This window comes from Meira miltonrushii, assembly GCF_003144205.1.
Source record: "Meira miltonrushii strain MCA 3882 unplaced genomic scaffold FA14scaffold_3, whole genome shotgun sequence".
Taxonomy (NCBI): domain Eukaryota; kingdom Fungi; phylum Basidiomycota; class Exobasidiomycetes; order Exobasidiales; family Brachybasidiaceae; genus Meira; species Meira miltonrushii.
In genome coordinates this window covers 1,920,622-1,943,330 of record NW_020289945.1, presented here as the reverse complement: position 1 = coordinate 1,943,330, position 22,709 = coordinate 1,920,622, and the positions used below count along the sequence as shown (strand labels likewise).

The window sequence follows — 22,709 nt, the reverse complement described above, 5'->3', positions numbered from 1 at the left end:
TCTATCCTATTCGCATCTAATATCATTTACAGCTTTCATCGCCCTCTCACTGACCGTACCATGGCAAAACAAATTGGATGCTCTCCTTTGCTTCTTTGGATACCAATTCTGGCTTGGTCATAATGGAGAATCGCATGCCATTTTGTGCGTTCTTATATGCTTGACCTTCATCTTCTACCAATTTAGCAACAGGCTCCAATAATGCTTTGAGAACGGCATGAGAGTTCTTGACGTTTTCTTGCAATGATTTCATCACTTCTGCCACATCCACTGCACCTTCTGATTCACGCCAAGCATCATAATCGGTCGAGGTTGCGATGATAGTATAGGACAATTCGGCTTCTCTTGCAAGTTTGGCTTCGGGCAAAGCAGACATATTGATGATATCACCGCCCAATTGTCTGTATGCCAAACTTTCTGCTCTTGTTGAAAATTGTGGACCTTCCATTGCGACCAAAGTTTTCTTTCCGTGTGTCTTGACTTCTGGAGCAAGTTGAGACAATTCTTTACGTACAACATCTTCCACGACCGGACGCAAAGTTTCATCAAATGGATCACCAAAAGTAGCATGTGCAACGATACCGGATTGATCGCCTTCACCAAAGAAGCTTGCTCTTCTGACGCCTTTTGTACGATCAATAATTTGCGAAGGAACGACAAAATCTCTCGGGGCAACTTCTTCACGTAAAGAACCAACTGCCGTAAATGCAATCACTGCACGAACGCCAATATGTTTCAAAGCACTTATGTTTGCCAAAGAAGGAACTTGAGAAGGTGAAATGAAATGACCGATTCCATGACGTGCCAAAAAGGCAACATGAACACCCGAAGATGTTTTTGCAATCGTGATTGGTGATGATGGCGGTCCCCATGGAGTAATTGGATTTAATTCTTGTACAACTTCTAATCCATCCAATTTGTATAAACCACTACCACCAATCACACCCACACGTACAGGCGGTCCTGTCCATGTTGGCGTTTTTGCAAACTCTCTTGTGGCTTGATTTGGAGTGTATACCATCTTGATTGATCTGACAGGTAAGTGAATCGAATGTCTTGGGATGACGATCGAACGGAAAGAGAATAATTTGGAAGACAGGATGAATGAAAGTTGAATCTGCAAGATAGATCGTGTGCACGTTGCAAATCCAACTTTATTTCTTCTAAAATCCGAAAGATTACAACAATTTTAGCGCGCTTTAAGAGAATGCTCACAAGAATCAAAAAGATTGCGTGCTATTGTTTCGTTCGGCAAGGCGGGCCCCGTTATAGCTACTATGCCTTCATCACTTGTCAAGCCTCTCAATCATTGATATCGGCTTGATCAATTTCATCAGAGTCTCAAGCAGAATACAGAAATATGATCATGAGGATACGATCGGTGTGAGTGCCCATATAGAGGTCTGTTCAACAAACAAGAAGAATGACAAGAGAGCTACAGAGTGCATACACGCTAGTCACCTGCATTTACTCTAATCAAACGAGTGGAGTATTCTCTACAACAACTTCTTCCTCTTGTCAACATCACACAGTCCAGCCCAAGATGACCTTATTTGCAGTGGCAGACTTCTGCTTGATTCCGATGGGTACACCATCACCATCAGTAGGGATCTATATCGCCGAATGTCAACGTGTATTGGAAAAGATGAAAGAAGAGGGGATAAAATATGAAATGCAGTACGTATGCACTTGTTAGTTTTGAAGGAAGTTTTGTGCTGACCATAATTACCTCATGACTGAATTGCAGCGGATATGGTACAAATCTAGAAGGACCTTTTGATGTTGTCTCTCGTGCGATAGAAGCTTGCCATGAAGCAGTTCATGCTATGGGTGTACGTCTCCGTCAGCTAATCTCATACGAAGAATCCTGATACTGACACTTTATTCTTCCTTTCAGATCCCACGCATTGCAACAGATATCAGAATAGGCACTCGAGTCGATAAGCCGGATAAAGAGCAATGGGCAGATGGATTGGGCGAGAATGAACGTAAACGAGAGAGCGTTCGTCGAACATTAGCAAACAACACTCAACAGCAGTGAATAAGGATCTCATTTAATGTACAATATGAACGAAAAAAAAGAATATCTACACAATTCAAACCACCAACGTTGACCCCGCCGCCCTTTGCACTTCACGTAAAATTTGCTCTCTTCGCTTCTTTTGACGTTCTCTCGAGCTCCCTAAGCCGTTTTGCGTTTCTGCTTCTTGCTCTTGCTCTTCTTCCTCCTCTCCTTCGACATCAGCGCTGTTGTTATTTCTCATGCATATATCCGCAATGAAAGATGCGGCAGCCGTTTCACCAATTTCCGCTTCTGCTCGGGATCCCCATCGAAATTCAAAATCTTCCACAGCATCAGATTCGCCGTTACGTGTACGCTTCACATTTCCTCTTGCTTGTGTTCGTCGACGGGCCATACTTGCATCCATAGAAGCAGCATTTGTGGCAGCGGCATTTTGTACCTTTGTTCGTTCCAAGTAATCTTGTTTGACAAGACTGGCCAAAAAGTCGTCTAACATGACTCCGTCCGAATCTCGTCCTGCCAAACCTCCTGATGCAAGTTCAGGATGTGATTGTAGAGATTCCGGCAAAACACCTTTGAGTCCCATCCTTCTAAGATAGGAACGCAATTGATCCTCTGGCATCACACGATTGTTCACAAGTACCAATGCCAAGATAAGCATAGTAAGTCCAGTCTTGCCCAAATCGGCATTGGAACGTTTCCAATCAAGCAATACTCCCTCAGTACCAGAAACATTGCCACGATTTCCACCAACTGTATAATCTGGTACACTGCCCAAAGTGGCACTCGGTTGAGTGATGCGAGAAATGAGCTTGCTAGGAAGCACAGATACCAGCACATAAGACTTTGACAGTACACCTTTCACCTTTGGATCCTTTTCGTCTTCTTTTTCCGGATCGCGCCTTCGTTGTGTTTGTGCTTGTGTTTGAGCGAGCAAGATTTGTTCATTATCTGTACCTCTTGCACGCAATTCCACCATTTCGTAGCCAAAAGACGACCTCAAGACCTTTTGAGCCTGATTGAAGACTACCGGGAAAATCTTTGACTTCTCTTTGTTGAAAACTTTGATAGAAATATCACTTCTGCGCAATGGTGTTCTACGCAATTCAGAAAACAAAGCCAAACGTGCAAGATCATTGGCTTTACGCTTGATACCTTCTTTCCCTTCTTTGTCCATCGCTTGTACCATGTTCCTCATGGCGTCGCTTACAGGAAGCTTTTCTCTTTCCCTGAGTCCAGTGACATTAGCCTCTCCATCACTGCCATCATCATCCTCACCTCCATCTCCTTCGCCTTCGCCTTCTGCCTCCTCCTCATCCTCACCTTCTTCCTCTTCATTTGGAGTCTCTTCTGTACGACGTCTGCCATTTGATGATTCTCCTACTCGTCTACGCCTAGCTGGTGGCTCTTCCTCTTCCTCCTCCTCCTCTTCTTCTTCTTCTTCTTGAACTCTTGAACGCGGCCGTCTTCCATTAGTGGAACGTCCAAAGTGACCAGTACGGCTAGTTGAAGCAGACTGGTTGGACGAACCAGCTCTTCCCGTATCTCTCGTACGTGCTGGCATTATTGATGGTATTTGGTGGCTATGGTAGGAAGAGAGGAAGAGAATCGTATCACTTTGAGCTCAATACAAAAGACCAACACTGAATGCATGCTTGATTGACGCGCTGACACCTCACCTATTTACGCGTATGAAAAAAGTACAGATTATCTAATCACGCTTTACAAGAACTTATCTTGGGAGAGGAATCAGAGACACACACTCAAAGTATACTGCGAGATGAATGACATTGAACTGGGTAACACCTTCAACGCAATCTATGCATCAAAAAGAGTACCAATCATACAGACAAGCAGCAAAAAGGGGAAAGACGTACAAGACGTGAAAGAACTATACGCTTAAGCGCTGAGGATAGTAACTTCAACTTCCACTCCAGGTTCGAGGGAGATGGAGGTGATTTGCTTGACGATCTCACTGGGAGAGTGCAAGTCAATCAAACGTTTGTGAATGCGGAGTTCATAACGGTCCCAGGTCTTACTACCTTCACCACATGGAGATTTACGGGTGGTGTGGTTCAAAACCTTGGTAGGCAAACGGACTGGGCCCTTGACGTGCAATTGCTTGTCCTTGCTACGGGAGACCAAGTCAGCGCAGACTGTAGAGTGAAAGTGAAAAGGTCAGTATTGATGCATCATCACTAATTATATTTTCCTTCTTGCTACTCACCCTTTTCCAAGTTCTTCACGTTCTTGCTTGTCAAAGTGATGCGGATCTTGTGGATCTGAGGTGCAGGAGCACTAGCATCAACATCTTTGTCCTTGGCGACGTAGCTCATCTTGATTACTTTTTACTTTTATGGTGAACCAGCGGTGACCAGGGTGTAAACGAATTCGTATTGCGTTTGGTCGTAACAGAAGATTTGATGGCTTGGGAAGTTTGGATTTTTACCGCCTTTCTGCGCGCGCGAGCTGTTAAAGTGCACAATTGCCTTGCGTAACTTCTTGCATCTGCGAGAGGCAACCTCACGTGCTTAGGGATCAGTACACGTGATAGGAAAGCCTGTCAGAATTTCCAATCAATTATGAATAGAACAACGCGCCAATTGCTTTAACGCGTAGAAGAAGCGCGTTGTGCATACTTTAAAGTGTGTTACTTTCCAACAAATAAATGCGTCATATGGCTCGGATCCCTTGATTGGATCATTGACACAGACAACTATCATATGACCCAACATGTCTGGATCAGGCCTTCGAAGTATGAAGAGGACCTGGTCCGCTCATTCAAACGATCTGGAAAATGATGGTTCGGGTGTTATCGGGTTAAAAGCGCAAAATATGGCATCTCTCAAAAGATCTGCTCAGCAAGACTCAAAATCATCAGCATACGGTGATGTAAAGAATACCACCAAACCTGTAGATTACGATTATGATCAGGAATTTGAGGAAATTTCATTCTCGGAATTCCAGACTCCGCCAGAGAAGAAAGAACAAAAAGGACAACAATCAAATCCCACAGGCAGCCCATACTCTTCCACTTTCATCACAGCTTCTGAACTTGTACGCAATGGAGGGATGAAAGAGGAAAGCAAGTCCGCATATAACCAATCATCTTCCAGTTCAAAGCGGATCGAAAGCGAGCATCCAGCTCAAAGTTCAACAAAGAGACAGCTTACCGACTCTTTCCGTCACCCTGGCTCTCGCGATGAAGGATCTAAGAGGACGAATTGGACAAAGTCTGCCAGTGAATTGCTCTCAACCAAGGAAGGACGACTGAATTTCTTCATCAAGGGTACTACCTCCAAACCAACCGCAGGGTCTACATCATTACAGCATGAGACCAAAAAGGATCTTGCAAAAGTGTTCTTATCTCGAGAGCAACAGGCAGTGTATGATCTCGTGGTAGACAGAGGACAGAGTTTGTTCTTCACCGGAAGTGCAGGAACGGGAAAATCAGTTTGCTTGCGAGAGATCATCAAAGGCTTGCGTCGAAAATACGAACACAGAGCTGATGCGGTCGCAGTGACAGCTTCGACCGGTATTGCAGCCTGTAATATCGGAGGTATCACACTGCATGCATTCGCTGGAGCAGGTCTATGCAATGAAGAAGCAGATAAGCTCGTTTCGAAAATTCGTAAAAATCGCAAAACCTCTGCTCGCTGGATGCGAACCAATGTGTTGATCATTGACGAAGTATCCATGATTGCGCCTGAATTTTTAGACAAACTCGAAGTGATTGCCAGAAATCTGCGCAAATCTGCAAAACCGTTTGGTGGTATGCAAATCGTTATGACTGGAGATTTCTTCCAATTGCCGCCGGTAAACAAGAGCAATACAATGACAAAGTATGCATTTGATGCCCGTTGTTGGGCTGAGCTATTTGGTGACGATAGTCAAGTGAAGCTTACGCAAGTATTCCGTCAAAAAGATGAAAGCTTTGTGAATATGCTCAATGAGCTGCGTTATGGTACACTGAGTCCGGAGACAACTCGGCTCTTCAAGTCACTGGAACATGAAAGTGATCTTCAAAAGTCTACAGGTATGGCACCGACAATTCTATTCCCAACTCGTATGGAGGTCGAGCGTGCTAATGCTATGGAATTACTGAAGATCAAAAGACCTCACAAGACATTTGATTCTGTCGATGGCGGAACTTTGCCACCTGATATATTGAAGAAGAATTTAGACAATTTCATGGCTCCGAGTAAGCTCAATCTTAAAATGGGCTGCCAAGTGATGCTGATCAAAAACACAGATGTCGAGCTTGTGAACGGCTCGATTGGAACTGTATTGGCATTTTGTACTACCCAAGAGTTCCAAGAATCCCAATTCTCTGGATTTGATTGGGATGCGGTCGATCCAATGAAGATGACAGAAGAAGAGGTCAGGGCAAAGATTCATTCCACATACGTTGAAGTTCGCAACGAAGAAAGGGAATCTGATCGACTTGACCAATTTGAGTACGATGGAGGCGAGGAAAGAGCGTCAAGCAAGAGTGTTAAGAAAGAGAAAGATCCTGCTGCTGCTCTTGCCCGAGCGGAACTTGATCGAGCGATCAGAAGGGCAGAAAGTCGGGAGCGTTCCAGATCTGCATCTCCTGACAGACCAGAACCGCCACGCTTTCCAGTAGTTCGCTTTATCTTGACGGGAGGCTCTTCCCACAAACGCTTCAGAACTGCTCATGTTCTCCGGGAAACATGGACCAACGAACAGCCAAATGGTGAGATCACTTGCAGTCGATCGCAAATCCCGCTAATCTTATCTTGGGCTATGTCCATCCACAAATCTCAAGGTCAGACTTTACCGCTTGTCAAGATTGATTTGAATAGAATATTTGAAAAAGGGCAGGCCTATGTTGCCCTCTCTCGTGCGGTTTCAAAAGAAGGTTTACAGGTTCTAGGATTCGATCCTAAAAAGGTGAGGGTGGATAATAGAGTAAGTCAATACTACAGCAATACATTGGCTACGATCAACAAATGAGCAAAAAGCGTAATAATCTCACACAGACGGAACCTATTGGCATTATTTAATTTCATTCACATTCACGGTTCACGAACAATATTGTATATTACACAGCTTCATAATTCAATCAACCTTCCCATCTTCCACGTACCACAGAGCGCACTTTATCAATAATGCTAAGTTGATATTTGATTAAGTGTGTAGTAGTACAAGTATAGAGCGGCTCTCCTCTGTTTTCTTAGTTTGCATGATTTACATGGATTGGTGTAGATGTTCCTGAGCCAGGTGTTCCGATATTAGGTGTTCCAGGATTAGACGAGTCGCCCACAGCATCTTCATCAACATTTTCACCCAACAATTCCAAAAAGTTCTTTTTTCTTGCTTTGTTTCCTCCTGCTTTTTTGATCAGATAATCTCGTAATCCAACACGCAAATCTGGTTGTTTTTCTACAACATCTCGTAATTGTTCACGTGGCAATTGGATAAGAGCACTGAAGGAAGCTGGAGCAGTTTGCTTGGCACAAATGATGAAACCTTCCCACAATAAAGGTTGTTGCCAAACTTTTTTAGTGATCAATCTTGAAAGGAAAATGGTAGAAATGTAGGAAGAGAGTGATTTATACGTTCTAACGGCAATGATTGCCGTTCTCATGAACAATACGGGCAAGACCGGTTCTTCAATCAACAGATTGAGAACCGCACCAATCACTTCACTACGGAAAATATCCGTCATACCGAAACAAAGTCGAATCGCATCTGCTGCCGTCTTTCTGCCAATTTCAGGTTCAGCGTGATGTAATAAGCTCATCAGCTCCACTGGCGAAAGAAGTTCAGATTGACGGACACGTGGTAAATTGGTAGAAACACTTCCGAATCCTTGTTCTGGCGGTTGAACGACTGATGTGAAAACGTTCTTGAGCATCAAGCGATCCTCTTGCTTGTCTGAGCTTAAGATTGACACGACACGTGGGAGGTATTTGATAATTTCCGCTTTTTCCAAATCAGGTAAGATTGGAATCAAGAAGCGAGGATCGATCTCATTCGCATTCTCTTCTGCCATTTGCTTGACCATATCGACCATCTTTTTACTCCTTTGTTTGCTTCCCAGGATTCCAAATACAATCACTGCGAGCGAATCAGCAGCGGGTGGATGATGTTGAATGAGATGAAGAAGCTTACTGTTATTCGAGCCAAGATTTTGTACGAGTGGCTTGATGTGTGTTTCAACTGCTTTTTGTACTTGTGAAGGCATTTCTGCATACGCATTGAAGACTTCATCCAACATTTCAGGAACACGAACGCATAGTGCAAAGGGTAATTCAACCAAACGCAAGACGTCATCATCCGTTTGAATTTCGGCATTTGGGTCATCGAGTACGCTCTGTTGCTCTTCAGCTTCGGCCGTGGCGCTTTCCTCTGCTGCCTTTGTTGAATCTTCATTCGCATGTCCATTTTGTCCCGCATTCGAATCTCCGTTACTGACAGGCTGATTTTTGACTGTCAATCGCTTTAGGCCTGCTTTGGCAAACTGTAGGACATCATTCTCCAGCACATCTCCTGCTGGACTTTTTCCCTGCCCATTGGCTCTGACCCAATTCCTGACCGTAATGATTGCCGCTCCACGAACCATCTTTTCAACATTTCTGGCCAAGCCCAAAAGATAAGAACAAATCATAGTTCGGGCAGGAACACGATGAATGGCCAAATCACGCAACATGGTGAATCCTGCGGCCATTTTCGTTTTATCCAAACAGAGTGATTGAATCGTTGCAATAACTGAATCTGTCAATTGCGGTATTCTGCTCAAAAATTCGTACAAAGTTTTGTCTTTTGAATCCATTTTTTCAATCACTGTTGCTGTGATTTTTTGTAGCCAAACTGAATAAGATGATTCTCCTTCTTCAACCAAGATTCCTTTCTTTTTCAGTAAAAGAATACAATGAAATTCTTCTGCGATCCACTGTAAAGCAAATTCGACCCGATGTGCAAAATCTTCTAGAATAAATTGAAGCATCAGCTCGCGAACTGCATCAGACTGTTGCTTCAATGATACTCTTTTCTCCTCCTTGCTTTCTTCTGATGAGTCTGCATGCTCGTCAAGGCCACGTGTCGCCAAGCGAGTGATTAAAACAGTCCATAGTTGTGCGTGTGGCAATTGATTTCCGCCTGCTGCTACTTCCATAGTTGTGACGTCCTCTGCGTTTTCACTTGCATTCGTTCGAATAGCTGCTTCTCTTACTCCGACCTGGCAAATACGTTCAACCGAAGCATTGAGTAAGGCGATTCGATCTTCTACTTTCAGTTCTACAGGTGCTTTAAGTGCAAATGTGGACGAGTTCAAATTGACCATCGTTCCTGCATCTCCATCTTCAGCAGTCGCTTCTTGTAATTGTCTCTCAGCGGCTTCCATCGTTTCTTCTTCTCCCATATCTAACTTCAAAGGATCTTGTGCTTCTAGTGGTACTTCTTCTGTCGCATCTTCTTCCTCTTTCTTTACGCTCGACGGAGGGCGTGACGGTGGTGGGCCAGGAGGCGGACCTGGCGCTGCAGGTCGTCCAAAGGTAGACTTTGGCTGACCATTGATTCTAGCACGAGCTTCGGCGATGACTTGTTCCAGTTTTGCTTCTTCAATGGATCCTAAGTTGGCCAAAATCAGTTCTACGACGAGCGGGAGAGGAAGCGTGCTTGCATCAAAGCTTGCCATCGGATTTCTATTGACAGCTTCAGGATCTGCAAGAAGCATAGGGTCGCCTTGAGAGCTGGCATCCTGTATCTGGTTCATAGCTCCCACGACACTGTTTTGGGCATTAGCAGTAGGATCTGCAAAAGGAACAGGCGTTGATTGTTCGCTATTCTCTGCCTCAGATCCAGTAAAGCGAACATGTTTCCTCTGCGCAGCAGGTGAATTTGGATCTTCATTTTCTTCAGAAGTGATGCCTCTTTTACGCAAAGAGGCTTCCCTTGCCTTCCTTGCTTCTTCCTCGCGAGCGGCCGTTTCCATTCGCATCTTTTGATTATCCACCGCTTCGATGATTTGAGAGGCATATGCGCCTGCCAAAGAATTTCTATTGGGATGAAAATGCTGGTAAAGTAGCTTGAGTGTCTTTTCTACGCTTCGTACAGTCATGTATGGCGAGCCTGATAAAGCTGAAGGCGACCAACTAATCAAAGCTTCAAATACGATCGGGCTCAAAGACGGTCTCAACTTGGCCAAGGAAGACAAACAATTCATCGAAGCCATCACGAGGTCTGCTATCGAACTTGTAAAGATGATTGTGACAATTTGTGTTAGTCTCTCGTTGGCTTCTTGCTCCAATGCTCCCGCTCGAAGAACTGCGTGATCTGGTGGAATGTGTGCCAAATTAGCATCTGCAGCGGATCTGCTGTTCACATGTCCACGAGAATCGGATGCTCTAGTTTGAACCAAGATGATCTTTTGGAAAGCCTTTACAGCGGCCAATTTGATTCCAAGATGATGCGGCATTTCAAACATTTGTACAATTCTTTGCTTGATTGCCTCAACCGTATGCCATAGCCTTGCTTGGGTTGGATCTGTACAAATAAGTCTGAACAATGGTTGATATACACTTGCAAAAGCGGTAATTGCAACTTTTGCATATTGGGAGTCCATTTCATTGAGCAAGGCTAGAATTGGTTCAGGCATATGGTAAGCGAGCGAACTACGAGCTTGTGGTCCTAATGTCGGCTTGCAAAATGTTAAATCGATCACTTCTACTATCCATTTCTTTAACGAAGGGCTTGCTTTGTGTAATATAGACAACAAGCTGGGAAACAGTGGTGGAATGTTGCCTGGTTGTGATTGAAAGAGGGTGAACAATTGTCGTAAATTTCGTTCTTCTGTCTTTGCATCCTGTGCCTGAAGCGCAGCTCCAAGTAGAGCCAAAGCATCAGGTTGTTGTCCTTGCTGAGTTGAGTCTGCCATTGTGAGAATGATCTTTTGGCGAAAGCAGGATGAAGGGTCGCGAATATGTTTTTTATTTGAACGTCATCTGCGGGTTCTCAATCGTGATGTACTGGTTTTGTGAGATACGAGAAGGCTTGGCAAACGATCTACCTCGAATCTGTTATCAAATGTCACTTTCACAGCCGAATCTCACGCCATCCAACTTTACACTGCCGCAGCTTCAAGCTGAGTGTCAAAGACGGGATCGGTCGCGTTCTCGGACGAGGAAGAGTAATGCACGAAAGTATGTCTCGATTTGGATGGAGTTGACAGCTGTGAGTGATTATGATGGTAAATGAACCTTTTTTCTTTATTTTTTTGTTCAGAAGCTTGGCTTTAAATTGACACTTGTAACATCGGCTAAAGGGACACACGCAGACTCAGACGACCGCGTTGTACGCCCAGGCACAAAGCAGCTTCTAAGCAAAAGAAGAAGAGCACGGAGAAGCGCGTTTAGCCCTGCGTGGCATTCCACTCTCATTGCCAGAATCCAACATGCTATACGATGGTGATCAATGCAAATGGCGTACAGTCCGAAATGATCAGGATCTTAACATACATGCTAGTATTGCGCAATAGTATGCGAATGTATTCTTGCCCCCGTTCTTATCAATGAAAGCACTGCCATGAATGCGCAAATCATTGCTGACAAAACTGTCATTCACAGGTTATTGTACGCACGAGTCTCGGTCGACTTTCGCTTTTCCAACGTCTGCCTTCGGAGCTTGGTCCCCGTGGTTAAAGGTTTTCTGTTATGGCTGTGAAATTTGTAAGATCCTCGGGTCAAAATGACTCGATCAAAAGGCGATAGGGGCCAAAGGAACGTTTACACAGGATTTTCAATTTTCAAATTGTTCGTAAAAGGTATTTAAGAAGCTCTTTGTTTTTTCTTTTCTTCTTTTTCATCATCAAAGATATCGCAAACCTAACATCAATCTCAATCATGGTTGCATTCTTCTCTCATAGCAAACTGCCATATGTCTTGCCCTACATAATTGCTTCAATGATCCTTTCAGCATATACCGCACCTGTTATGCAAAGTACCACAAAGCTCATCAAAAGGGGTGACTTCTTTCTTCCTCCTCCTAATTACGCCTCAAATGGTAATTATAACACTCCAAAGTATCGCTCTGACACTCCTGGCCACACACATAGATCAGCAGCACAATCCAACCAGCATCATTCAGAAAGAAGTTCACAAAAGGCACATTCATCAGCCCAACCTGCCAAAAGTCGATGGACAGGATTAGAAGAAATGAATAAAACTTCTTTAAAGAGAACTGGATCACAAGAAAACGTGTGGTGGCAAGGAAGTAGTCATGGAAATGAAGGGGGCCATAAACGTAAAAAGAACGAGTATAATTTCCGTAGTGCAAAATGAATCATTGCCAGCAAAAGAAGAATGCGTATTTGGTACAAAAATGCCAATGGACAATTTATCTCGAGCTTCAATATGTTTTCATCGTTTATGTGTATGATTATCCTATTTCCAATACCCAAATAGAATGTTCATCTCCTATCCTCTCTCCCTTTATGACTTTTTGTACAGCATGTCCTACTGAATGAATGCGTCTTCTCAATGATGGATGGCGTCGGCGCCTTTTTTAGGGGGCCAAACGATTGTATTTTTCAAGGCCCGACGCCAAGCATAAGAGGCTGCAGTTTAAATTGCCGATCATTGTTTTAAGCTCACACAGCCATTAGAAATTTATTAGCGCCGCGTGTATTGGAATTGCATTTTTGTATTTCTACTTCGGAGCGCACGTACCGTTTCCACTTAGAAAACTTACACACACATAGATGAACAATCCTTCCCTTTTGACCATCAACCTGCCCAAGTAAACTCTCGCTATGCCTCCTTCTTGGCTGAATAGGCTCTCGCTCGATCCTCATCATAATCGATCACAATTACCCGATCTTGAACATATAGATTGGTCAAGAGGATTAGCAAACACAGGTGTTGGAGGAACATTTGCCGAAGGATTATTATCGACATCGAATATTGCACTACATGGCGAAATATGTGCATTGGCAGTAGAGCCTGTATTGGGATACTTGGCAGTGGGCACAACACAAGGTAGCATTCATCTTTTCGGAAAAGAGGCCGTTCAAGTAGATTGGACTTTGAGGCCGGCAAATAAGGTTACACATCTCCTATTCAAAAGTGGTAGTCCTTTACTCATTGTCATCGATGTCAAGGACAACATCTCCATCTTTGATCTTTCAAGAAATGATCCACAAATTCGAGCTAAATCATCTGCTTCTCCTCATCCTTTTCAGCCAACACAAGCGACAACTGTAGGTGCAGGACCAAGTGGACCATTGCATCCCGATACTCCCATGCGGATAGGAGCACATACTGTTCGGAATAGCATATTATGTGCTGAAGTATCACCGTTGCACAATCATCTCTTTCTCGGTTTACGCGATGGAACAATAGACGCATACGATCTAGAGAGACTGTCGCCAAGTCCATATCGTGTGCCAAACTTATGGTGGGAGGAAGAAGAGATCCTACGAAAATCAGGAGTGCCAGATGCACCCAATAGAAGACATGTTCCATTAATAATCGACATCAAAACGCATCCAAAAGATATCAATCAGCTATTGCTTGCATACGAAGGGGGCGTTGTACTGCTAGACGTGACAAAAAGAACCATTGTGCGATCTTTCCAGCTACGGCATCTGCCTGGTGCTCCCGGTTCATGTGTAGGGAATCCAGATCTGGTATGGACTGAAAGAGCTGCTCCTGCTACTTGCGTTGCCTGGAGACCAGATGGACTTGTATTCGCATGTGGTCACGAGGATGGTTGCATTTCATTTTGGCATATAGAGGATGATGAAAAGCCCATCACTGTTCGTACGATTGAGCGGACAGAGGTGGACAGAGCGGAAACGCTGATGAACGAACCACCAGGAGGACTTCCCCAAAGTCGCGAGCCGATCTTCAAGTTGGCTTGGTCTGGCTTTCCCGCACAATCATGGTTTGATATGGCACAGAACGCAAAGGGTAAACCGAATGATACCTCAGCACAGCAGCACCAACAAACGGATCAGCCAAAAGAAGAACCAGCGACTGGCACAATCCTTACCATTCTCGGTGGTGCAACAGAGCGTCAGCCTCAAGGCTTGATCTGTTTACACTTCCCCGCCTTTTCGTGGCCGTATGCAAGTTACTGGAACTCCAAAACGCCAGAAACTCTAGCAAAGACACGACAAGCACTACATGCCTCGCTAGAGGAAACGAAAGGTTCACGTTACTCAACACCGTCGCCCGTAGAAGATTTCATCCTTTTACCACGAGATAATCCTTATTATGGTGGAGCATACGATCCGCTTGCCGTGATCACCTTACTAGCAGCAGATCCAAAGCTTCCGCCTCTTCCTCCACCAGCAGCGGCAAGAGGCTTAAAAGCATTCGCATTTCCTCCTCCTGCAGAGAGTCTTGAAGCACCGTCGGTGCCAATGTCGCCCGGAAAGAAAGGCAATCTCGGCATACAGCTACCGTTTGCTCAAAGGTCTCTACAATTACCTTTAGCCCTCTCGACCGCAGGGCCAGGTGCGATCTTGGGAGCGCAAATGGTAGATGTCACTCCGCACGTATATCGCAACCTGACGGCTCAAGCAGATGCAAACAGAGAAAAGGCAAATCCTACCTCTCCAAAACCAGAAGGAGGATTTGCATCGGTCATCTCTTCCATTCCGCTAAGTGCACCTCGAAAAGCGACAAGCAATCTACCACTCTTTGGAGGAAAAGCCAAGCCAACTGCAAGTGGAATGAAAGCAGACACCGCAGAAGCATTTGCTGCTTTGGCCAGAGCAGAGCGTTGGAGAATATTGGTGACATGGCATTTGGACGGTACGGTACGCTTCCATGATGCAAGTCCACAATTGCTACTGCAAGGTACAGATCAAACACCCTTGGCACATAGCAGTGAAGCGGCGAAAGCAACAACGCCGGGCTATTTGCAAAAGTCATTCCCATCACCTCTTCCACATCTTACAATCGATACGCACAAGCTAATTTACAGTTCAGGTATGATCGGTCATCCATTATTTGAGAAGCTGAAATCGGATCCTATGCGTTTGAGGATTGTCAAAGTGGTGTACGCAGCCGAGGCCAACGAGACTGCCATCGTCTTACGTTCTGGTCAAGTACTGCATTTCAAGTTTGGATTTGCAAAATATTCGCAAACGGATGAAGTAATTGATGCCGTGCAAGAAGAAGTACAACAAGATGAAGAGATGGCCGCTTCTCTTGCTCATCATAATAGTCCTTCGCCTTCTAGTCCAGGTGCCAGTCGTGCTTCAATGAACGAATTGGACTCCAGTATGGCAGGTGCAATGCAAGATTTAGATATTCATCTAGGTCCTTCTCAAGCATCACCGCATGGATCTGCACCGCCCAGACCCAGGCGAGACCCAAAGAGAATGAGTATGCTAGGTAGATCGGGCGGTGGCTCAGACTTCCGTAGCAGCGAAGACAGCAATGCTTATCAGAATCCCGCGGCCAACTTCCATCCAGCACCTGTTCGGATAGATGAGATTACCTTTGTCAACCATTTGGCAACGTGGCGTTCAGATGGATTCAAGCCAAACATTATTGTTGAATTGAGCAGAGGTGAAGTAACAGCGATCGACCTTAGCAATATAGGATTCTTGGCGATCGCTTACGGTATTTCATTAGCCGTGATCGATTTGCGGATTCCTCAATTGATCGTTCGAGAAGGCTTTGGTATGCCGGCACAAGGAGACGTATCACGAGAAGAACGCAAGATGATCGAAGAAGAAAATAAGAGTACAATTAATCATCTATTGTTCAGCATTTGTCGTACCGCCGCCAATCCGATCCTTTCGCCCACTTTGATCGCCAGCCGTGAGAGTGGTTATACTACTCTATGGACGCTGGGTGTTGATCAATTGGATATGTGGATGTGTACACGATCAAATGGTTCTCAGTTGGATGAGCTTCAAAGGGGTGTTGCTGTTCAAGTGATCGATATGGGAGGAAATGTTTGTCAAACGATTCCGGGTGAATTGCAACGTAGCTTACGTGAACAATCCAGAGGAGGCGATATGAGTGCGGAAAAAGTGACGGATATGAATTTGATGCTGTGCATTGGTCGAAACACGTTAAGCTTACGTGCTGGTCTCACAGGTCAAAAAGTTGCAAAGGTGGATGTCGGAGAAGTTATCCAAGGAGCATCAGTGATCGATAGAAGAGGCGATAAAGTTTGCCTGGCAGTCACTTCTAAATCCTTCCATCTTTTCACTCTTCCACATTTACGTTCTATCACACGTATACAAAGGCACAATCGTGCTTATGAGGAGAAGTTGTCGATTGCCAATGTGAGTCTCTCTTTGGACGGAAGTGGAGATATGATCGAGATTGTGAATAGCTTGGACGTTTGCATGTGGACCGTATTTGCTACGCAGCCTAGACCTGGCTTGCCCAGTTTGCTGTTGTATACACCACCTTCGATGCCTATTGCGCCCAACGTGATTGGAAGTATGGCTAGTAGTGTGGTGAATTGGATTGGTGGAAAGAGTGCATCACTTACGCAGGGAGCTCAATTGGACGATATTTTGGCAGGTGGACCTGGAAAACGAGGATCTATGCCTAAATTACCCGAACAAAAGTACATTTATGAGAAAGTAGAGGAGCAGGAAAGAAGAGAGGCATTACAAGAAGAAATGCAAAGAAGATCAGAATTGAATAACAGCGGTCGTAGTTCACCCTATGTACGACAGCCAACCAAATCTGCTCAAACATCACGTCAAGCCAATGCGGCTGCCGATCAAGCAGCTTGGTCGTTAGATTTAGCCAAACAAAGGGGAGAATTGGTCAATTCATTAGAACAAGGGTTGAGTAATTTGGAAAGAGGAGCGTCAGATTGGATGAAGAGTACACGTGAGAATATGATCAAACAGGCAGCAAAAGAAAAGATGAACAAGTACTTTTAATGAGTGTACTCAATAGAAAAGTGTGGAGAATGCACAACCCTAATTTAATACACAGCCTCGCGCACGCTAAAAGGTGTTATTAACCCGATCCTATCTTACGCTAGTAGAGTTTGCAATCCTATTTTGAGCGTGTTTAGAGAATTCGGATGCATTCATATGTGTACCGAAGATCATCATCACATGCTAATCATGTACATACAATCGGAAACGGAGTGGGAATGCCGTTGAAGTAAGCTAATGAAGTACACGTTGATCCTTTTGCTTGGCAAATGTTGAATGCAATATGCACATCAATGGGTAAGAAGTGTTTGTTATTCAATCTTATTCCGCGGGCTTTTCCCAAATGTTGCTTTTGCGTTCCTGTCCGTCCGGCTCCTTTTTTACCTGGGCCGCCAATTCTGATGAAATCATACGCGGTCATGCTCATTCGGCCCAAAATGGCACTTGAGCTGTGTTCATGCAGTGTGAACATTTAATACATATGCACGATTATGCACGCGTGCATATGTATTCATTTTAAATTTTGTATTACCATCTCATTGCCATCAATTTTCATAGTCACTCATGTAAAAATATAAGATAATAAATGAAATTTTAAACTATAAAAAATTATCTAGGGGGAGGGGTTCGTGGTGGTAGTATGCGATTGAGCCTTCTAATGTAGTCATTAAGCGGAGCATCACCTCTTTGAATAGGGTTAGTCGTAACCTACACTTCTATTGATTCAACGACCTTATAAACGATATATAAAGCTACTATTTCTTCTTATACTAAGCGAGGAGTAGTAGCTCGCCTAATAGTAGTAGGAGGCTTTAGATATTCTCTTTAACTAATAGTAATATCGAAGATTAGATAATCTTAAAACCTTCTTAAATTTTAAATATTTAACCTATAAACTAGTATTAAAATCTTCTAATTTATATATAAAATATATTAAATCTTATTATACTTATTTAAATCTTTATATTAGTACTCGAAAATATATAATAAAATATTAGTATTTTTATATTATCTATATCTTATATTATTATATAAGATCGCTTCTATATAACTAGTTTAATTTTACTATATATAGTTATTTATATCTTATAGTAGAGTCTATCTTATATTATTAAGAATTATAATAATTTCTATTATATTATCTTATTATAAGCTCTATTAAAATCTTATAAATCTTATATTAATAAGATTTATATTATCTCTTAATAATATAAATAAATTTATATCGTCGACTCTATTTATATTATTTTAATTTAGTTTAAAAGAGAAAGAGTTAAAAAAGGTAAGATAAAAAGAGATAAGGTTAGAGAGAAAAAAATTAAACTAAAGAAAGAGATAAAGTCTTATTTATTTTTTTTAATTTAAATCTATAAGATCTAATCTTTAATTCTATAATAAATAATAAAAAGTTATTATAAAAAATTTTATAAGATTATAATAAAATTAAGAAAAAAAAGATAATTTATATATTTTTTATCTAACTAAAAAAGTTATTTTTATTTTTTAAATATTTTTTTTTTATTTAATATAAAGGTTTATTCTTAATATATTAAAAGAATAATATATATCTTTTATAATATATATAAATATAATATTCTTAAAATAGTTTATTAATTAATTCTATTTTCTATTTAAAAATATAATTTAATAAAAGAAATTATCTATTTTTCTTTTTAAATTAATATCGATAATTATTTTTAATAGTTATTTCTTTAAGTTTTATAAATTATTTTAATTATTTATATATTAATTATTTTTAGAAATAACTTATTATAGATCGAAATTTTAAAAATAACTTATCGAAATTAATTAATTTACTATATTAAAAATAGATAATAACTATTATATTAGATTAAATTATATTAATTAATATAATTTATTATAATTCGATATAATTAATAAATAAATTATAATAATTTCTATATATTTATTAAAGCTATCTTAATATATATATATAGATTTATTAATAGATAAAATAAAAAAATAATAATAATAATAAGATATTAGATTATATATATATTATATAATAGTATATATCTATATTATACTAATATATCTAATATATTAAAATATATAATATATATATAAAATATATTAATATAAGTTTAATCTTTATAATTTAGTATATATCAGTTATTATCTTTTATAATTAATTTATATATATAAATATTAAATAAATATATAAATAAATAATTTATATATTTTATATTTTATAATAAATATATAGTTTTTAAGATAATAATCTTATTAATTATTATTATCTATATTATCTTACTTTTATTATAACTATATCATTTATATCTTTCTCTATACTACTATAATATAACTAAAATATAAATATTTAATAATAGAAATAGTTAAATAACCTTATCTTATAAAATACTTAAATAAATATTAAAATCAGTATAATATACTAGAATATTATATTAAATTATAATAATATAAATAATAAATAAGATAATTTAAAGGATATAATAGTATATTATAATAAATCATTATTTTTAGATTAAAATCTAAAAAAAAAAGATAAAAGATAATATATACTTAATCTTTCTAAAGAATATCGATATTCTTTTTACTATTTTTATAAATATAATATATATAAAATTATTATTAATAGTTATTTAATTAAATACTCGATATATATTTTATATAAGATAGATATTAATAATTATAATTTAAATCTAGACTATCTTAAAATACTATTATTATTAAATCTTTATATATTATAAGAAAAAAAATATCGAGTTAAACTAAGATTAAATAAAATTATAAAGATATTAAATAAAAGATTAATAAAGTTAATAATAATTATTAAATAACTAAATAATATTATATATTCTTATAAAAGTAAATTAAATCTAGATATAGATATAACTTATAGATTTAAATAAATTATAGAGTCTCTAAAATAATATTTACTATAGTATTATAGTAATTTATAATATATTATATAATATTATATTATTTTATAATATATTATATATATTATCTCTATCTCTCTATAATACTCTTTAATTATATTATTTTATATTATATTTTATTATTACTATTTTTTTATAACTCTTATTAATTATATTATTTCTTATTATATTATAATATATTATTTCGATCTCTATATAACTCTATATAATTTATTATAACTCTATTTAATTTATATATAAATATTTTATTTATTTAAATATATAATTATAATCTATTAATATTCTAACTATTTATTATAAATACTTTTAAGTTTAATAAGTTAATTTTAAAATAATAATCTTAAGATAATATCTAAACTTTATTATTTTATAATTTTCTATTAAATATAATCTATTAAATCTTAAAGATCTAAATATATCTATTATTATTCTTTTTTATAATTATTATCTAAGATTTATAAAATATTAAATAATAAATTAAATAAATTATCTTTAAAAATAATAAAATTAATTTTAAATATTAGTATATTAGATTAATTTATATTACTTTTAAATAATTTAAAATTATAAAAATTAATAATCTTTATATTTTAAGATAAATTATTTAATATAATAAAGTCTTAACTATTTTATAAAATAACTAATTAAACTATAATTATTTTTAATTCTATTTAATATCTTAAACCTCTTTTTAGAAAGAATAGATATTTATAAAAGGTTTTATACTATTTAAATACTTTATATTTATAGTTTTAATAATATAAAATATATCGATAAAGATCTAACTATACTATTATAGAGTATTATACCTCTTTATCTTTAAATAATTAAACTTAATAACTACTATTAGATAATTATATAAATATAATTTTAATATCTTTAAAATCGATTTTTTTAACTATCTCTTTTATCTTTATTTCTTTTAATCGATATATATAATAAATTATATTTAATTTTATTTATAATTTATTTTAATAATAATTATAAATTACTCTTTTAATTAATATAAAATATAAATAATTAATATATTTTAGATTTAAATCTATCTTATATATTTTCTTAAAGATAAGATATTATCTTTCTATAAGATTATTTATATCGATTTATTTTAAAATAAATTTATTATATCTATATTATCTCTAGTATTTAGATAGAAAACCTTATATTCTTATAAGATAGTTTATCTAATCTTTTTAATTATATTTATCTATAAGATAAAGATAATTAACCTATTTTTATTATAATTTATTATAACTTAATTTATTATAAAGAAGATTTTTAAATAAATTAAAATAAAATATAAAATATAATTTCTATTTTTCTTTTATTATTCTATTTAAATATTATATTTTCTTTATAAGTTATTTCTTTACTACCTTTAAAATATAGAAGTAATATTATAAGATTTTAATATTATTATCTTAAATAGTTTTAATTACTAAAGTTTTAATCGATAAGTAATCGATTATAAATACTTTTAACTTAAATTATATATTATTATAGAGCTTTTTTAATTATTAAATAATAGACTAACTAGTCTTAATATTTATAATTAAGAATCCTACTAGTAAATCTTTTTAAATTATTATATTATATATAATAATACTATAAAGATAAACTTTTTTATTATAACTTATCTTAAAAATAATATAATATATTAAATCTAAATAAATAATCTTTATATCTTAAAGTTTTTCTATCTACTACTTTATAGAGAAATATACTATCTATATATAATTAAAGTTAAAATTAATTATATTATTATTAGATAGTTAAAAGTCAGTAAAACCTTATCTACTAAAACTATCTATTATCTTCTTTATTTACGATTCTATATTTTTTTATAGGTTTCAGTCTTTTTAAGATTATTTATCGATAATATTATTAAAAATATAATAAATCGTTTTATTAGAGATAAATAAAACTTATAATAAAATATAATTTATAAAGAGATCTTTATAAATCTATTTAATATTAAAGAGTTATAATAAGTCTTTAAGATATTTTAATTTCTTTCTATTTATCGTTTATTCTTAAATCTAAACTCTTATCTTATTAGATAATAAGCTTTTTCGATTAAACTATATTATATTATCTAAATAATTATTATAATCTTTCTTAAGAAAATATTTAATATATTTATAACTTATATTATATCGAATCTTAATAATTAATCTATAAAGATAATTACTTTAATCGATTCTTATTTTTAAATATTATTTATCTAGTAAAATATTCTAATATCTTATTTATTCTTTTATTAACTCGGTATAAAGACTATAACGATATTATATATATAATATCGATTTATACTTATAACTTAAATTATATTATTTTATACTATATTTTATAAAATCTTTTTATTACTCTTAAAAATTTATATATTCTTTTTTATCTAAGATAAATAACTTTTCTTTATAGAATAGAGACTTTATCTTAATTAGATTAATTAATAAATAATATTTTATTAATATATCTATTATTATTTAGATAGTTATATAGTAGTAGTAATAAAGATAATAATAATAGAAAAGATAAGAAATATCTTTAAATATATATATTTCTTAAGATTAATATAATCTGATTCAAGAATATATATATTTTAAATCGGTATATATACTTAAGATCTTCGATAGGCTCTACTAGAGTCTATACGATTTAGATAGAATCCTCTCATATCGTCTATCTTAAAACCCTAAGTAATATTATATATCTTTAATCGTTATTTTTATATACTTAAACAATATTATATAGAACCCTAACCCTTTAAAGTACTTAATATAATAATATTTCACTGATATAATTATATTTTTACTAACCCTAACCTAAAACCTTATATAACCATGATTGACTCTATCAGAATCGGATCGGGTCT

General features: G+C 37.2%; 7 protein-coding genes across 7 annotated transcripts; 3 read left to right on the top strand and 4 right to left on the bottom strand.

Annotated features, from left to right (window-relative positions):
• Positions 1-11: 11 nt before the first annotated feature.
• FA14DRAFT_67180 (Methylthioadenosine phosphorylase) lies at positions 12-1,302 on the bottom strand. The gene has a single exon (XM_025502678.1). The coding sequence runs from the start codon at positions 1,019-1,021 to the stop codon at positions 47-49; it is 975 nt and encodes a 324-aa protein (XP_025354256.1). The 5' UTR covers positions 1,022-1,302; the 3' UTR covers positions 12-46.
• Positions 1,303-1,543: 241 nt separating this feature from the next.
• FA14DRAFT_180591 (uncharacterized protein) lies at positions 1,544-2,041 on the top strand (the record flags this gene model as incomplete). The annotated part of the gene is made up of 3 exons (XM_025501018.1): positions 1,544-1,677; positions 1,748-1,832; positions 1,898-2,041. The coding sequence occupies 3 exons, from the start codon at positions 1,544-1,546 to the stop codon at positions 2,039-2,041; spliced, it is 363 nt and encodes a 120-aa protein (XP_025354255.1).
• FA14DRAFT_67126 (MAGE-domain-containing protein) lies at positions 1,897-3,697 on the bottom strand. The gene has a single exon (XM_025502677.1). The coding sequence runs from the start codon at positions 3,585-3,587 to the stop codon at positions 2,097-2,099; it is 1,491 nt and encodes a 496-aa protein (XP_025354254.1). The 5' UTR covers positions 3,588-3,697; the 3' UTR covers positions 1,897-2,096.
• Positions 3,698-3,860: 163 nt separating this feature from the next.
• On the bottom strand, positions 3,861-4,373 carry FA14DRAFT_173689 (putative 40s ribosomal protein s20). The gene is made up of 2 exons (XM_025500494.1): positions 4,251-4,373; positions 3,861-4,179 (listed from the first exon to the last, which is right to left on the bottom strand). Exons 1-2 carry the CDS (start codon positions 4,357-4,359, stop codon positions 3,923-3,925), a joined length of 366 nt encoding a protein of 121 aa, XP_025354253.1. The 5' UTR covers positions 4,360-4,373; the 3' UTR covers positions 3,861-3,922.
• Positions 4,374-7,039: 2,666 nt separating this feature from the next.
• Positions 7,040-11,232, bottom strand: FA14DRAFT_161557 (uncharacterized protein). The gene has a single exon (XM_025499171.1). It carries the CDS (start codon positions 10,923-10,925, stop codon positions 7,221-7,223), a length of 3,705 nt encoding a protein of 1,234 aa, XP_025354252.1. The 5' UTR covers positions 10,926-11,232; the 3' UTR covers positions 7,040-7,220.
• Positions 11,233-11,889: 657 nt separating this feature from the next.
• Positions 11,890-12,327, top strand: FA14DRAFT_156626 (uncharacterized protein; the record flags this gene model as incomplete). Its single annotated transcript, XM_025497842.1, has 1 exon — positions 11,890-12,327. One exon carries the CDS (start codon positions 11,890-11,892, stop codon positions 12,325-12,327), a length of 438 nt encoding a protein of 145 aa, XP_025354251.1.
• A 458-nt stretch (positions 12,328-12,785) lies between these two features.
• FA14DRAFT_148057 (uncharacterized protein) lies at positions 12,786-17,206 on the top strand. The gene has a single exon (XM_025497365.1). It carries the CDS (start codon positions 12,798-12,800, stop codon positions 16,908-16,910), a length of 4,113 nt encoding a protein of 1,370 aa, XP_025354250.1. The 5' UTR covers positions 12,786-12,797; the 3' UTR covers positions 16,911-17,206.
• Positions 17,207-22,709: the final 5,503 nt, after the last annotated feature.

What these genes read in the sequence shown, in the direction of transcription:
- FA14DRAFT_148057 (XM_025497365.1), top strand. Translation starts at nt 12,798, where the DNA reads ATGCCTCCTTCTTGGCTGAATAGGCTCTCGCTCGATCCTCATCATAAT.
- FA14DRAFT_173689 (XM_025500494.1), bottom strand. Translation starts at nt 4,359, where the DNA reads ATGAGCTACGTCGCCAAGGACAAAGATGTTGATGCTAGTGCTCCTGCA. An exon ending in CGTGAAGAACTTGGAAAAGG is followed by an intron (nt 4,180 to 4,250) that starts GTGAGTAGCAAG and finishes TTCACTCTACAG; the next exon opens with TCTGCGCTGACTTGGTCTCC.
- FA14DRAFT_161557 (XM_025499171.1), bottom strand. Translation starts at nt 10,925, where the DNA reads ATGGCAGACTCAACTCAGCAAGGACAACAACCTGATGCTTTGGCTCTA.
- FA14DRAFT_67180 (XM_025502678.1), bottom strand. Translation starts at nt 1,021, where the DNA reads ATGGTATACACTCCAAATCAAGCCACAAGAGAGTTTGCAAAAACGCCA.
- FA14DRAFT_67126 (XM_025502677.1), bottom strand. Translation starts at nt 3,587, where the DNA reads ATGCCAGCACGTACGAGAGATACGGGAAGAGCTGGTTCGTCCAACCAG.